Here is a 17,774-nt window from a genome sequence, read left to right as displayed (position 1 = left end):
CAAAAACAAGCCCAAAGTACACCTGGTACTGTACTTGCATTACAATATAAATACTAAACAAAATATTGGAAAAAAAATATATACATGGATGTGTATATATGTGCTGTATATAAATATTGTCAATTACGATAGATAAAAAAACTGTATATACTAGTGCTTGACCGATATGGGTTCTTCAATAGCCAATACCGATATCTAGAGAGCAGGATGGCTGATACAAATGCCGACAAACAATACAATTTAACAACCGCAAAAAACACTTATTTTATGCAATATTTACTGAAATTTTTATAAACTTGAAAATAGAAAGTGTTGACGATCCACTGACAAATCTATTGGAACAGACACTAGGGAAAGTTAACACTTCTGTTAATTGGCCATGCGAACACAAAACGGCCAAATATGAGCCGACTAATCGGCCCGGCCGATATATCGGTCTATTCCTAATGTATACAGCAAATACCAATGAGGTGTCTGTAATTGTTTATATGTAATTTCCAGAGGTTGCAATCGTACTCCAGAACCCTCCCTCACCGCACACTGGAAAAATATGGGCAAACTATTAATTGATGTTTGATGATAACGAACAGTTCCAAAAAGAAACTATCGGCGCCGATTAATCGGCAAAAACAAACTGGTTGACCTCTACTGGGTGTTCCATGCATACATAATACTGTATGCACAAAAATACAAAATTTATAATGCAGAAATTGTGAGAGTAACTGGATACATCAAATATGAAGACAATCTATAACTGCATAAACAAATTGACTAAATTGAAGTTTTGTAAAAGAAACAGTCAGAGATGCAGAAAGATGTCAATCATTTTATTACTCTCTAAACAGGGCTGTAGCTGTGCCCTCTATTTACAGTACACTTTCATCCAGACACCTTTATAGTGTGACACTTAATGTACATAAAACATTTGAACCTTAATGACATTACATTCAGTGCAAACGCAACTAATAACACACACGACTGTATAAGAGCAACACACACACAAGCTCACTCACTCACTCTAGCAGTTCAGAGGTGCAAAACTCCTTTCCTGATTGCCCGTTTTCACAGAGAAACCCTCCAATGAGCAAACGACTACACTGGTGGGGGGAAATCTTTTTCGTTTTTACTTAAGACATTTGGATTAGTTTGACGGTTTCACGTCGGTGAATTCATACATTCTGTTCAGTCAGAGTGTTTGGAATGTTTAAAGTTTTGACGGAAAAATCTCAACCGTAAATAATCAGATCTTGCAGTTGTGCACCTCTGCTACGCTTGGCTACCGTGAGGGTCGCTGTCATCCACTATATGGTTTTTAACAGTCTATAATGAGGAAAAAGCCAGGGACAAAATCTCTTGGGCTTTTTCAATTTGTAAAGTTCAGCAAAAAAAATAAAATTAAATTCAGCACTGTTAAAAGCTCTTGTCGTTTTGTACGATACAATAGTGTACAGTTTAGTTTGTGCCTTGTAAGAGTGTTTGTGAACATCAACGATTTCTTTTACTTTGGAAGAATAAATTCGATCAAGAAAAATAAATAAACGCAACTATTTCTACCCCATCTACAACCACCTATGATCTCGCCCCGACTTTGAACCTTGTCTCTCTATTGGACAAAAATTTTGATTGGTATCCGGCTTCTCCAATGAGAAAACTATTTACTGATGACACAATCTCTCCTTTGCTGATTGCAAAATGACATTTAAATAATAATAAGAGGTAAGAAATCAATCTGATCATTGTATAAACATTAAAGGACTGCGGATGTGTTTCAGTCTGTAGTTTGGAAAAATGAACACGGATCAGCAAGTTTTTGGATGTACCAGATCAATGAGGCACTTTTCTCGAAATTGTTTTTTTTAAGTAGAATACACACCTCTTTTTTTGTCTGACACAAACACACACTCACGCCAATCTCACCCTCTCTAAGGCATATGGAGCTGGATTAGTCAGGTAAAAGCATCGACTGACGTACATGACATATGTGAAGCAACAGCACTGAAATTATGTACAAATAATCACGTTAGCCTGACGCATTTTAAAATTCCCGTTACAATCAATCTTGAATTGTGCTACATTATGTCAGTTGATGAGACACGGATACAACGAATTAGATTTGACGAATTGAGAAATTCTAAGCAAAAAATGTACTTTCATATCATCTCTTTGTCAGCGCCAGACGTTGGGCTTCATAAAAGAGACAAACTGAGACGAAAGGCAAGTTTATACGTCACAGGCCAACGGAAGCCCTTAAGTTCATGAACAAAAATGCCTTCGATTTCAGAACAAAAAAAAAGCGACCATATCGATCTTAGAATAGGGTGACGCTGAACTTATTTTTATAATCATATGAAAAGAAACAAAGCAGAGCTGAAATGTTCGTTCAAAAAGAAAATGAAACGCTAATCAGGAGTTGAATAGTTCCAGTCTCATTTTATGAGCTTCAATATTCTCCATTATATAAACTTCCTCTCTCACTTACATACATACTTACATATACACACACACACACACATATATATGTATATATCTACCAGAAAATATGGAACAGACATTGACGTTAGGCATCTCTAGTCCTCTGCTGGTGTGAGCTAATGTGGCGCTACAGAACTGCATCAAGCGTCTAAAGATGTGAGCCGCTACGAATGTTTTCGGTGGCAGCTGCGTTCAGAACAGTCTGGAAAAGGGGACGCAACGAGACGTCTGTGTCACTAGAGGGTGCTGTAGTTAGAGGAGTGTGCGGGAACTGTAGGCACACTGATGGCAGAACTGGGGAACTGCAAAGAACAAAAAAACCAAAACAAATAAATAACACTGCATTCAATAACAATAATAATATTAACTAGATATGGAATGTTTGTCGAGAATAACTTTGATGTTGAATGTAAAGTTTGATGGTTACACGCATTACAGTATGACAAACAGCTAGCTTACTAGATAGTCAGACAGACAGAGAGACAGAGAGACAGACAGAGAGAGAGACAGACAGACAGAGCAACTTAAAGCAGATCAAAAGGCATTTTTGGGGTTTGTTTACATTTGAATTTTTGAAAGTTGGAGTTTGAATTAACAAGCATTCCATTGGCCAGTTTAAACATTCTGTCAATGGCTGTCTCTTGTTTGGAAGGCTGCATCCTCCGGAGGTCGCATTTGTCAGCCGCATACGTCATCGAGGCTGTCTCATTTCAGAAAAGCGAGTAAATAGGACACTCCGAATGCAGCCTTCAATGCGACCTTCTTTCACGGGAATTCGGAGGATGCATGAGGTGTATCCTCCGGTCACTCACAACCCACTGTAACAGGGTATGTTCATATTTATCTCTCGGTGTTGTATTCATCCCTGCCACCAGGAGTCACTGTTAGTACCCTGGGTGAGTATTGTATATAAAGAGGAAGTAGAAGAGGAAGATCAGTTTGTATTCCACATGGTGTATGATGGTTCCACAGCTAGACTGAGAAACTTAGAAAGCTGTTACCTTTGTTCAACACTGTGATCCTCGGTGCATCTTTGCAACTGCTAAGAGACTGTTCAGGAATAACTACAACTAACTAGTCATCTAGACCATCTTTGTGACCATCTGATCATCAAATAGGACTGTTTCAGATTTGAATCTCTTTCATCATTGTTCAAATATGTTCATATTTGGTATTGTTTTTGCCATATTATTTTTTCTCTCTTTGAATGTTTTATTCCAAGAAATGGTGTGGTTGATTTACTTTATGGAATCCTTGTGTTATAATTATACTTTATCATTTTGAATACATGTATGGAAAGAATGACACTGTTGCTCTAGTTGCTTACAATCATACACTACATAACCTCTGGATAATAGCAATAATGAGTCCCCCCTTATCTCTTTTGTAACACCTTAGTTCAAAGTAGCTGAGGCAGGTTATACCACAATTCTTTGCTTCAACGGAAATGAACATCATTCGTCTAAAGAAAATGATGCCAATTTGCAAGAAATATGACGTTCAAATGAAAGTAATGTTAATTCCCAAGTTGAAGTACCTCAGTAGACGGGTGCAGAGTATATAATATGTTTAATTATATTAATATATAATTAAAATAAAGTATTACAGACTAAAAGTACACCTGTAAAATCTATTTTCTTTCTCTCTATATCATTATAACTCTCCTAAAATGTACCTCATGCATTCCCTTCCAAAGGGACTTTGTTCCCTTCTCACTCAAATCGCTCGCACTTGTTAAAGAGTGGCGTGTTGTCATAGCAACCATGTTACGTTCTGTTTCCGTTTGTCCTACGAAGGCCGTCTTGTTTAAACGAGACTTGTTTAAGGAGGACGCTCGGTATACTGCAGCCTTCAAAAGACGCGTCCTACCTAGCATGCAGCCTTCGAAACGTTTATGGGATTTTTAAGATTTTTGATCATCTGCTGTGTGAAAACCATAAAGGCCAATTTGTACCTTTAAATTTATACGTATACTAATTTATTCAAACAAGGTTATTTTAATTCGCATTAGTGGCATTACTTCCGTGGTTGGATGTCACCCTCAACAAAATAATTCTAAAACGACGACGTGCGTAGTATAAAGGTTGGCTTCGTTCGCCTGCGGTGCTTTAGTTCGTCTAGGCTTCTTCCATATTATAAATTAGGCTTTGTTCAACAGTACTGACATTCATCAGATGTAGCCTGGGGTACCTGCTGCTCAGAAGAGGATGGGCTTTCCGGCAGTTTTCTCCTGGACGTAGGAAGTGAAGCGCTTGAGGAATTTGGGATATTCTCTCTTTGCGACGGCTCTTAGGACAGATGCAGGAGCCCAGCCACCAGGATTCACTGCAACCCACAACAAACATCCAGTCAACGTTCATTCAACATTTATATAACCAGTTTTGGTAGACAGTCATATGTTCATATTTTATTTTATTTATCTTAAACATATTTTTATATAATGTGTGGTTCTAAGTACCGTTGGCAACGTATGTGATTTTGCACAGGATGTTGTCTCTGCTGATGTCTTTGTCTCCCTCTGGTGGACTGACCAGCGTCTGACAGATCATCGCAATGTTGATTTTAGCACGAACACACCTGTTGTTTGGCTACATGAGGACAAAAATAATCATGAAACAATGGAATTGTAATGACTCAAACTGAGACCTCAAACATGTTTCATTTTTAACAATATGTCTGCTACAAACTTTTTTCATGAATCACTGAATGGAGCCATGGGATCTAAAGAAATTCTGCTTTATTAAACAGCGGAAACAATAAACAAAGTGACTCTGGGGTTGCTATGGAGACCAGGCTCACCTGGGCATTTTCATGGTCAACAGAGAAGTTGCAGACGATCCATGTATCGGGATCGTTTTCGTTATTGGCAATTATCTTACGAATGGCAGACAAATACAAGACATCTCTCTGAGACGCTGGCCACACCCTCTGCAAGACAAAAAACACAACAAAATCTTTCACATAAAAACGTATAAGTTAAGAGTTCAGTAAACAAAAAACAAAACCACACTGTTCAATACAAAAGTGCATCTGCCAAGATGCTCTCCCTCAGGGTGCGAACCATGGACAAATGTTTTAGCATTTTTTAACCCTTATGTTGTGTTCTGGTCATTTTAATCCAATTTGAATAAAATTCCTTGACTTTGTTCACATATGGTATCTGAAAACAAAACAAAAAATTAGACCATTTTCTTTACATTTTATTGGTTTTATTTCACTTTGTTAAACTTGTTGTGTTCCCGGTCAAAAATGACCGGCCACTGGAAAATGAATGGATTAGAATACAAAATACAGAAATATTAAGCGTTCAAGAGCAGCCCAATCCTTAGATGAGCATATACACCGATCAGCCGCAACATTAAAACCATCTGCCTAATATGGTGTAGGTCCCCCTCATGCCGCCAAAACAGCTCTAACCCATCGAGGCATGGACTCGACAAGACCTCTGAAGGTGACCTGTGGTATCTGGGACCAAGATGTTAGCAGCAGATCCTTTAAGTCCTGTAAGTTGTGAGGTGGGGCCTCCATGGATCAGACTTGGTGGTCCAGCACATCCCATAGATGCTCAATCGGATTGAGATCTGGGGAATTTGGAGGCCAAGTCAACACCTTGAACTCTTTGTCATGTTCCTCAAACCATTCCTGAACAATTTTTGCAGTGTGGCAAGGCGCATTATCCTGCTGAGAGAGGCCACTGTCATCAGGGAATACCATTGCCATGAAGGGATGTACGTGGTCTGCAACAATCTTTAGGTAAGTGGTACGTGTCAAAGTAACATCCACATGAATGCCAGGACCCAAGGTTTCCCATCAGAACATTGCCCAGAGGATCACACTGTACAGCCTTCTTCCCATAGTGCATCCTGCTGCCATCTCTTCCCCAGATAAATGATGCACACGCACCCAGCCATCCACATGATCTAAAAGAAAACGTGATTCTTCCATTGCTCCATGGTCCAGTTCTGACGCTCACGTGCCCACAGTAGGCGCTTTTGGCAGTGGACAGGGGTCAGCACGGGCACTCTGACCGGTCTGCGGCTCCGCAGCCTCATACGCAGCAAGCTGCGATACTCTGTGTGTTCTGACACCTTTCTATCATGGCCAGCATTACGTTTTTCAGCAATTTGTGCTACAATAGCTTTTCTGTGGGATCGAACCAGACGGGCTAGCCTTCGCGAATGCAATATCTTATGATAATATATGCAATATTAAAGATTTATAAACAATCTTAGTGGGCTGGTCATTTTTGACCGGGAACACAAAATGAACACAGCACAAGGGTTAAATGTTACCACCAAGTAATTGGAACAAAAAGTAGCATTAGTAAACATAGGAATAGTTACTTTTGTTAAACATATAGAGCATACGGTAAAATGACAAAACACTTTTATTATTATTTACAGAATCTTTAATATAGACTCTTTGTTATAGATATACACATCGTAAGTACATCAAAAACAACTAGTGTTTTAAAGTCTTTTAGATAGTTTAGCTAGTCTTTGAGACATTTGGCAACCTATGCTAAGGGCGCCAAAATACGATTAGTGTGCTGTGAGACAAACCTCAACAGATTCCACCAAAAAATTAACAATAGAAATTCCTTTAAATAAAAGGTATGCCCTACTAAATGTCACTGTATAATTCTCACACGGTCCTCACCTTGTGAGTCTGGTAGATGACAATAGCGTTATCAGACAACGTTTCCACAGTGTTGAAGTTTTCAACGGTAGCTGGAGACAGAGTGAGAGACAGACAAGTTAAAAAAGCAATTACACAATTACGCTCTGTAACATCACTACTGACTGAGACGGTGACCATTAGAGGTACAGCTGAACTTTTGATCAGACATTAAGAGATATTTAAGTACATTATTTGGCCGGTGAATGTCAGAATTAAAGGATATTACCGGTCAGAGTACTTCCTGATGAGTGTATGAAAGTATGTAAGAGTGTGGTAAGAGTTTATGGCTCTTACACAGCCCGAACTGTGAGCAGTCATCTAACTGCACCACTATTACATTAAAGATAATATACAGCGGCACGGCCTAATTGGATTATATGTAGGTGTGTGCTGTCATCTGATCAGCCCAGTGCCTCACTTGAGGGTGATGTCTACAACACAGGGAACTCACTCTCCCAGTCGTTACGGACGTCCGTGTCCCAGAAGTAGTGGCAGACTTCATGACCCGTGACCCCTTTGACAGAGTGCGTGGCCTTCAGAGGGTCCAGCACGATTCCGTTCTCCTCCACCTCTCTCCTGTACACCTGAGACACCCAGAGCAACAAACACACAAGGTCTGTCGCATTTCATGTACTACAAAATGGTTTAGATTAATGCAGCATTATGAGTAGTGCGAGTATTGCATTCACACTGAAAAATGCAACAAGACACACGTACAGAACGTACAGAACAGTGGGCACTTTATGCACTAAACAGTCAGGGTTTTCCATACATAGAAAAGCTAAAAATTGTCAAGATGGCATTTTTTAACCATCTCCCCACGTTGTGTGAGTCCTTGAAATGTGTAAAAGCCATTTTTAGGCACTCACATTAAACTCGGACTCAGGTTACCTGAAGCGCTGAAGCTAAAATCAGTTTGAATCTTGCATTTGAAACTTCATTTCACATGGATGGTTGATGGCACTAGATGTCCATGTACATTGTGTAAGTACAAAGTTTATAATACATCATTTGAGATGCATCTATGGTGAGTGACGCTCTGTTTGAGGATGTTTTTTGGGCTGCAGGCTACTGGCAGACTTGAGATCCGATTAAAAAATGAATCATTCTAATGAAACACTCCTTTTCAAAGGATTCGGTCAAATCGATACACGTTCACACTAATACATCACCTTTAAAGGAATATTCTGGGTTCAGTACAACTTACTGTAAGCTCAATCGACAACATTTGAGGCATAATGTTGATTACCACAAAAATTGGTTTTTGACTGGTCCCTCCTTTTCTTTAAAAAACAAAAAACAAGGTTCCAGTGAGACACTTACAATGGAAGTCAATGGGGCCAAACTGTAAACGTTAAAAAACTCACTGTTTCAAAAGTATAGACACAAGACATAAACAATATGAGTGTTAACATGATTTTACTGTGATTAAATCACTTACTAACCACATCTGTGTAAAGTTATAGCCAATTTTACAACTTCGTTGCCATGACGACGTAACGCCATAAACCCTAAACTGACTGTAAAAATTACAATTTAAAAAACTTTACAGCTCAAATAATACAGAAGATTTAATGTAAGTGCTTTTATAAAATTATAAGCTTCACATTTCTGCTTTTAAACCCTCCAAAAATTGGCCCCCATTCACTTCCATTGTAAGTGCCTCACTGTAACCTTGATTTTTGCTTTTTGTTTTTTAAAAAAGGAGGGATGAGTCAATACATTTTTGTTTTAATCAACATTATGCCACAAATGCTGTCAATTGAGCTTAACTTATATTAACTCCAGAATATTCCTTTAAGAGCTTTCTTTGAAAGTAAGACTGAAAACAGAACATCTTAATCAAGTATTAAAAAAATTAGAGTAATTAACAGCTGCTGTTTAAGTTTATTTCACTACAAAAAGACAACGTAACAAACCGCACGGGGACTTTTGGGAGCTCTTGAGCGATGACCCCAACGATTCGATTCATCGAAACACAAATGATTCAGATGAACTGATTTAGGACTTCTCAACACTAAAATGATCAGTCCAGAAGTTTAGAACTCAGTAGCAGACTGGTCAGCTTTGATTGTTGAATTCTATAATTCTGGCAGTAAACTCACCTTCATCTCTCCCTCCTCCACCACAAGCTGCCAGTTAGCATCTCCACCCACATCCTGCAGGGAGTAGGTCATGTGACTCTGAACCATCTCCTCCACCTGTCCACATCAAAACAAGTCAATTTCCTCTCATTTAAAATGATGCAATCCTCAAGTATAATGCTGCTCTGATTATCATATAGACATCAGAGAAAACTGTACTGATAACATTCATTATATCTCTTCAAACAACAGCTAAAGGCAGACAGTGAGATACTGACATGCTGTTAATGCAGTCTATTTTAGTCTGGTATAAAGCATCATCCTGACTTGCCAATAATTTGACCAAAATGTTATGCGTATGCTTCAAAATCATATGCTTATCATAGTTCAAAAGATGCCTAAACATGCTGTCTAGGTATGCCTTTCACTAGGCTTTAAAACACAGCCACTTATTTACACAGAATTAATGGTATTTCACCCCAAAATGAAATATGATCATTTACTCACTCACTCACCAAACCTGTATGTGGTTATTAATTTTATTCCCAATAGAAGACCAAAGTAAAACTTTAAATTGCTATTTAAAAGATTGTACGGCAACTCATAGTGACCAGCTGATCAAGCTCCAAGAAGATGGCTTAATGCTGAGTGTGTTCCTCACACAAAGCAATATAGCAGGGCTTCAGAAGACTTGGAATATAGCGCACAAGTCATAAGAATACTTTTTAATGGTGCATTTTGGTGTTTTTTTGGCCTTGACAGACTATAAGCTGTTGTTCTATGGAAGAGAAATCTTTTAAGTTCATTTAAAAAACCTACTTTTATGTTCCACAGAGAGAAAAAATGACATCATATGGGTTTGGGTAAATGTTGACAGACTTTCATTTTTGGGTGAACTATCCCTTTAGCCTGATATTGAAAATAACATTGATCAGAGTTTTTCCTGTATTGAGAATTTTTCGGTGGCCGCCGAAGCTAAATTTGATGACATAAAGCGCATAACGCAAGATGAATAAGTGCTAAATATGCTGCTCATGTGGTACGCGGATGTGCGCGGGGTGATTCAAGACTGGTATCACTTGCGTGTTGCGCAACCCACCAAGAATCTCTCGTGCAGGGCGCCTGGGTAGCTCAGCGAGTATTGACGCTGACTACCACCCCTGGAGTAAAAAAAAAAAAAAGCATCGCGATGAACGTGTACAGCAGCCACCACCGAAGACCATTTTTGTCCCAGGAAAAACCCTGTTGATACTTCTATTTTGCATATATATATATATGAGTAATAATTATGACCATGCCAAAATAAGCTTGTAACGGATGAGTGTGCTGGGGGTGCTGTTACCTCAGCACTGAATCTGTGCTCATGGAGGGAGGGAGTGAAGATAACAGCAGAAGATGAGGGAGAGGAGGGAGGAGAGGGGGGCTACAGAGGTGAGGAGGAGAGAAAATGCAGCTTCATCAGGGGTTTAGATTTTGAGAAATGTCACAAGTGAAAGAAGAAGACACAGAAGGACAGAGAGCATGATGGGGACACAGGAAAAGATCAGTTGATGAGTTACTTAAAAGATCACTGAGGAATGTACTCACTTTTTCGGCGAATCGGTGAGAGCCCACCGTGGAGTAGGCATCTCCTGAAGGCAATGAGTTGCTTCTCTGTAGCCTGCTCTTATCACACTGAGAACACACATACACACACACACAAGATTTATCATTCTTTCAATACCAAATTTGCTTATTACGCAATAAGGTACGAGAGGTTGCAGTACATTTTAAATGCAGTGATTTACACAGCAGCTGGTGAAGGTGTTGTGTATCACATCATATTGTGTCTTATAACATGGCTTGAACACTTTATTGACAATCAGCATTCAGGATATAAATGTTTATGTAAAGATAATATGACACGGCATTCACAACACATTGAACTTGTGCCAAGGGAAACAGAATATTTAGAAATAAATTAGGGCAAGATTTAACCCTCATAGAGTCCAGCATTGACATATATGATGCTTGTCTTTTTTTTTTTTACTCATTGAAAGTGCTTTTCGGAAGCCGCTAATTATACAAATCTAGATTTTAAAGCATATTTGTTTTGGGATGAATTTTGTGTGATTTTACCAAACAATGTCAGTCAATGGGTAAATAAACAAATAATCTCCAAAACTGTTGTTGTGATGCAGTTCAGAGTGTCACCTACTGTTATGTTTAGTTTTTTACAGTTTTTAATAAAAAAACAAAAAAAATTAAAAATAGATATTTGATTGTTTTAAAGGAACACTCTGGGTTCAATGCAAGCTCAGTTGACAGCAGGTCTATCTTTAAAGGTTTATAAGTTAGCACTGAAAATCAATTCGTCTATGGAAGAAATTATTGGAATTTTTACTTCCGGAAACAGACTGTTGCGCTCCATAGACGAGAGTTGGCATACTGTTTAGTTGCACCGATGCGACCTCCAACAAAACTTAGCGGCACCGGGAGGAAAAATGGCCACAAAATGCGACCATTTATTTGCAGTCTTCAGCCCTGATTTATTTAAGAGTTTTAAGGTTTACAGCATCACGTCGTCATGGCAACAAAGTTGTAAAATTGGAAATAACTACACAGACAAAGTTTATCACCCTAAAATCATGTTAAAACACATATTGTTTACATCTTGTGGCTATACTGTTGAAACAGTGAGTATTTTAATGTTTCAAGATTGGCCCCATTGACTTCCATTGTAAGTGCCTCACTGGAACCCGGATTTTTGATGCAGTAACACACCTGTTCTTCTATTTTGTCTTGTCTGTCCAGAGCGGCCTCCACTGCATCAAAGAACTCATCCTCATTGATCAGACTGTTTGGACCCTCCTGATGGAAACAACAAGAGAGAGAACAGGGCAAAAAGTGAAGTACAATTACTAGTTACTAAACTTCTGCAGGCGTTGTTAGCAGAACCCACCTCATAATCTGGTCCTCCGAAATGTGACTTCTTCTTGAGTTCAGACAGGGCTGATTTATATGCTTCCTCCACCCTCCTCCTCTTCTCCATCTCCTGTAGACACCAAGAGTGAGAGAGAGAGAGAGAGAGAGACAGAGAGAATTGAGCTGACTCAACACTATGCTGTTTTAAATTTGAATGTCTTCGCATGAGCAGATCTCGTCTCAGTGTGGTGTGGGCAGATTGAGAGAGAGAGTCAGTGCAGAATTGTCCTGAAGTGCTCTATTGTTCGGACAGAAGTGGAGCAGCTGTGTTCTAATTCTCATTTTGATTGTATCTGTCAGAATTGTGCTGAATGCGACACATCAGCAGATAGTCATCTCCACCTCAAACCACCTGTGTGTAACATACACTATTTACTTTCAAACACAAAACCTATTAAATCATTCGATTAACCTTCTGGTTAACTTGTTAAACTCGGATGCATTTTTGGGCTGCCGCCTGCAATTTTTCACTCACATTTAAAAGCTCACCATTCACACACACGATGGACTAAATGCACCAAATCTGTGTGTATATTATATTTATATTCTTATGATAAACAGAATTTTTTTAAATCTTTTTTTTTTTTTGACTGTCCCAAATTTGTAAGCATGTAATTCTGGTTCTGTTCACTCAATCTCACTTTGAAAAGTCTTATTTTGTTCCACTAGATGGCAGCAAGTACTAGAAAAAATTATTTGTTCTGTATCACATTCCATCACAATATACAGATCTGAAATGTAGGTGGCGCTCTAACGCATTTTAGCCCTCACAGATTTGCTCGTCCATAGACATTCAGTCTAATTTTCAGTTTATGCACCACCCTCTTCGTTTCATTGAATATCTCGGCCTCTGAGTGGACTAGAAGCTCAATCTAGGTGTCATTAGAAAGCTCATCTTTATGATGATATATAACATTTCATCATCAATAGTCAAAAACATATTTTTATGATGATTTGTTTAGTATGCTTTTCCTGCTGGATGGCATATTTTGTTCTGGACATCTAAGATGTAACATTGGATTATTCAGCCAAACAAGCTCACAGACAATAATAATAATAATAAAAAAAGAACAACTGCCTAAGGTAAAAGCAGATATAAAATCTTTAGCCATTAGGGGCTTACAGCAGCAATGATCAGTGCATAAATGACACATATGTATTTGATGACTTACAGAAATCATATTTAATTTTGTGATTCTTTTGAAAATCTTTCAAACTGTGGTATTAGGGCAACAAAATAAACTGTACAGTCACATTCCTGAGAGCTTTCATTGGATATATGGCTTGTCCATTTAAGAGCCATGTGAAAGACTTTTATATTCAAATTAATATTTTTACCCCATTACCTCTAATTTGCGACGCAAATATTTTCCGGCCTTATTTTGTTCATTTGTGTAACAAATGCAAAAGTGATCATATTCTCTGAAAAGGTTAGATTCTAAGCTTTCAAACGATACCTCATATGCCTGACCTATTTTATGTATACAGGGACGTTTTAAGTGAAAATAGTTTTCGCGATATAGCGCCCCCCTGTGGACCCGCCGGCAGGTCAACAGAGTTTAAGGTACCACACCTTTTTTCACACTAGCAATGGATTTGTATGTTTCATACATATTGCAACTCTTCATACATCAAAACTAAAATGAAGTTACTACTGAAATAAGTGGTCAGAGCATGCTTACCTTGTACTAGTGGTTGCTAGTTCTAACCTTTATTGTTTAATCTTCCATAATTTTAAAGAGAACGATATTTCTATTGAAGTCTGTGGGTGTTGTTTTGCTGGGCACTATGAGAAATGCATGTTATTTTCTCAGTCAGCACTGAGCAAATTGTTTCGCTCTGTCAGAGACACAATCACAACACATCACAACAGCAATGTGCCTCTGGGTTAACAGCACACCATCCCTCTCTGAATTCAACAGCTTTAACATGAGCTCTAGAGGCCCGTCTGTCATACCTTATCCAGTCTCTTCTGCCAGCTGTCCTCTCTCTTCACCATCAGGTCGATGCAGTGAGAGAGAGTGGCCAAGATCCCTGCAGTGGTCGCCTTGAATGTGATGGCCTCTCCTTTAAAGTCGATCCCATTAATACCTTTATGACTCAGACACTGGAACACTGAAAGAGACAGAGAGCAGATCCAAACTCATTAAAGAGACGTAAACGATAAGGTTGTTGTTTTGACAGTTAGTATTACACCGTGTAATATTTTAGCAACATATCTTCCATGTTAATTTGAGTTTCGTACACAAGACGTCTTATGTTGTGTTGTGTTGCCATCTATAGCAGGGTTTAACAATAAGGATGGCCCGCTGGCAGTTGATGGAACTGTCATTTGCCCAAATGGGCCAGTGCTCTGCTGTCACTGCATCATACAACCCCAATTCCGAAAAAGTTTGGACAGTATGAAAAATGCTAATAAAACAAGGAGTGATTTGTTAATTATATTCACCCTTTGCTATATTGAAAGCACTACAACTACACGTTATATGATGTTTTACACCGTGAATTTCATTTTTATTTACTGATTTTAAAAAAATGTAATTTCAAATCAGATGATTGCAACATGCTCCTAAAAAGTTGGGACAGTCCAGTGTTTACCACTGTGAAACATCATTTCTTCTAATAACACTTAAGCATTTGGGCGCTGAAGACACAAGTTTGTTAAGTTTAAAAATAATTTTCCCCCATTCATCCATTATGTAGGTGTTTAGATGCACAGTTGTACGGGGTCTTCATTGCCGTATGATGCATTTCATAATGCGCCACACATTCTCAATTGGAGATGGTCAGGACTGCAAGCACGCCAATCTAGCACACGCACTCTCTGCTTACACAGTCATGCACTTGAAATCCGGGCAGTATGTGGTTTGAAGTTGTCCTACTGGAAAATGCAGGGATGTCCCAGGAAAAGACGGTGCTGGATGGCAGTATATGTTGTTCCAAAATTTGTACATATCTGTCTGCATTCATGGTGTTCTCACAGATGTCCGAGTTACTCATGCCATGGGCACTGACACACCCCTGGCCCATACAGACACTGGCTTTTGCACTTGACACTAATAACAGCTTGGATGGCTCTTTTCCTCTTAGGCCTGGATAACACAACGGCTGTGTTTTTCAAACACTTTTTGAAATGTGGACTCTTCAGACCAAAAAACACAGTTCCACTGTTCTACTTTCCATCTAAGATGAGACCTAGTACAGAGAAGTCGGCAGCGCTTCTGAACAGTGATGATGTATGGCTTCTCCTTTGCAGAGTAAAGTCTTAACTTGCATCTGTGGATGCAGCGGCAAATGGTGTTGACTAACAAAGGGTTACTGAAATAATCCCAAGCCCATGTTTATGATATCCATTACAGATGAATGATGTTTTTTAAGACAGGGGATCAGAGATAAAGCGCATTCTGAAGTGGTTTTCGTCTTGCCCTTTACGCACTGAGATTTGACCATCTTTTAACTATATTGTGCACTGTAGAGGGTGAAATGCCCAAAATCCTTCCAATTTGTCTTTGGGGAATATTGTTCTCAAACAGCTGGAATATTTGCTTAAGCATCTGTTGGCAAATTGACAAGTCTTGAATGATCCTTGCTCTTGAAAAACTAGGCTGTTTTTGGAGGCTCCTTATACAGTATACAGTAATATGACACAATTGCCTCACCTGTTTAACATCTCCTGTTTCACATCACCTTGTTATTTCAACTCATCAAATTGTTATTAGTCTTAAATTGCCCCTGTCTCAATTTTTTTGGAGCATGTTGCAATCATCTGATTTGAAATTACGGTACATTTTCAATAAAACAATGAAATTCACAAGGTAAAACATCATATAATGTTTAGTTGTAGTGCTTTCAATATAGCAAAGGGTCGAATATAATTTACAAATCACTCCTTTTTGTTTTATTAGCATTTTTCATACTGTCCCAACTTCTTTGGAATTGGGGTTGTACATTCAGTTATGATGAACGTGTTTTCATGCTTTGCACACTAAAACATTTGGGGGAGAATTCCCAAAGAATGAATTGCGGCCGGTAAAAGTTTTTTTGCATGCGCTGTCTGCACTGGTTTAGCGACCAATTCACTAAAGCAATTATGCAGATCAGGCAACAGTACAAGCACACCCACAAAAATCACTGCTTAATACAATTTGCATGCACAATTCTGAGCTTGCGGGCCGATTCTCAGCACTATAAAGCGGAGGATGCAGCAGACCACCGTTATTTGACACACCCTGACTGTAATGCATCACTTTAATCCAGACACCTGAAACATGCCGAAAGAGCGCTTGTCCAAACCACACATATGGACCTATGCCAGGTTATAACATTAAATAATGAATTACTGCTGATTAGCTAGATAAAATTGTACACAAACATCTCTTTTAAATAAAATTCATTTTACCGCCTACTTTCATTTCGCGGCAATATGATCTAATTTGCGCCAGGTAATTTTTGTGAATGAAGTGCAACCTATAATGAGTATAATTTACATAGATTTGATGACCAAATACAGATTTACAGTATTTCCACTAAATAAGTGCAGAAACCCATAACTCTGTAAAAGCACCTCAAACACAACTCCACCGGAAAAATGCTGAATTCCTGTAATATTTTTTTTTCCACACAATTCATTACAACAGACTCAAATTACTTGAGCACTGAAGTAAATTAGAGGAAAAACTATTCAAATTCTCAGAGCCTCACCAGCACCAGTCTCCTAAAGTTGAATCAGAGAATTCATTGAGCATGAACTTGTTGAAGTTTGCACACACAAACTTTGACAAGACACTACACACGTTCAGATCTGTGATAAGGTGCTCACACTCACATTTCTCTTTGCTGCCGTTGTTGTTATGCAGGAATTCTCCATCGGAGCGAGTGGTAGGGAAGTCATCTTCATCATCTTCCACAACTGAGCAGAGAACACACACACACACACACACACGCACACACGTCAGTTTGAACTCAGGGCCTTGCGGTAGCTGGTGCTGAAGTCGGCCCACTCGCATACTGAGAGTCAACTGTAGAAACATACTGTAGGCACTGAACTGTTCCACAGGCCAAGAGAGACAGAAAGAGAGATGGAGGGGAAGGACTAAGACGAACAAAAGAAGCAGTTGATCATTTGTGTGAATCAACAGGCCCTTGTGCTGCAACAAGAGATGCATCCAAAGAGAGTGAGCGAGACAGAAAAGGTTGAAAATGAAAAGTTAGACAGACAGACAGACCACATGAGTAATGGCCAGCATTCAGAGGAATGTGGATGTTGCTGCAGTCTGAATACGGTTTAGTGTTCAAACATATTTGTCAGCAGAATCGCTCTGTTCTGACTCATATTCAGTTTCCTGATCTCAATTATCTGAGTGCGAGTGTGCGTTTGTACTCACTCTTGTCTCTCTGGAGCTCATCTTTAGTCACTGCATCAGCGCAGCCATCAAAGTATTTCTGCAGTGTGTCCACCTGCCTGCACAGGATGTCACGAAACGTCTCCATCTCTGCCAGCTTCTCCCGCAGACTGTGACCCTTCTGTGGACCACGCACATGCACTTATTTGAGTATCACAAATTTATACCTGAA

General features: G+C 39.0%; 1 protein-coding gene across 2 annotated transcripts in view; it reads right to left on the bottom strand.

The window, feature by feature from the left end:
* Positions 1 to 812: 812 nt before the first annotated feature.
* The window catches only part of LOC127430835 (ceramide transfer protein-like), a 53,908-nt gene continuing 36,946 nt past the window's right edge, over positions 813 to 17,774 (bottom strand). Inside the window, exons 5-18 of one of the 2 annotated variants that reach the window (XM_051680947.1) lie at positions 17,585 to 17,723; positions 17,026 to 17,109; positions 14,158 to 14,315; positions 12,178 to 12,270; positions 12,000 to 12,086; positions 10,824 to 10,910; positions 10,579 to 10,659; positions 9,258 to 9,353; positions 7,604 to 7,736; positions 7,132 to 7,202; positions 5,272 to 5,400; positions 4,931 to 5,060; positions 4,663 to 4,797; positions 813 to 2,774 (exon numbers count right to left, since the gene is read on the bottom strand). In XM_051680947.1, the coding sequence (XP_051536907.1) occupies positions 4,670 to 4,797; positions 4,931 to 5,060; positions 5,272 to 5,400; positions 7,132 to 7,202; positions 7,604 to 7,736; positions 9,258 to 9,353; positions 10,579 to 10,659; positions 10,824 to 10,910; positions 12,000 to 12,086; positions 12,178 to 12,270; positions 14,158 to 14,315; positions 17,026 to 17,109; positions 17,585 to 17,723 (1,416 nt within the window). In that variant the 3' untranslated portion in view covers positions 813 to 2,774; positions 4,663 to 4,669. The remainder of the gene's footprint in view (positions 2,775 to 4,662; positions 4,798 to 4,930; positions 5,061 to 5,271; positions 5,401 to 7,131; positions 7,203 to 7,603; positions 7,737 to 9,257; positions 9,354 to 10,578; positions 10,660 to 10,823; positions 10,911 to 11,999; positions 12,087 to 12,177; positions 12,271 to 14,157; positions 14,316 to 17,025; positions 17,110 to 17,584; positions 17,724 to 17,774) is intronic. The other variant, XM_051680948.1, reaches the window with a different exon arrangement.

The sequence above is a fragment of the Myxocyprinus asiaticus genome, chromosome 40, assembly GCF_019703515.2.
Source record: "Myxocyprinus asiaticus isolate MX2 ecotype Aquarium Trade chromosome 40, UBuf_Myxa_2, whole genome shotgun sequence".
In the NCBI taxonomy this organism is placed as follows: Eukaryota; Metazoa; Chordata; class Actinopteri; order Cypriniformes; family Catostomidae; genus Myxocyprinus; species Myxocyprinus asiaticus.
Note: the sequence above shows the minus strand (reverse complement) of the source record. Positions and strands in the feature narration are given on the sequence as shown.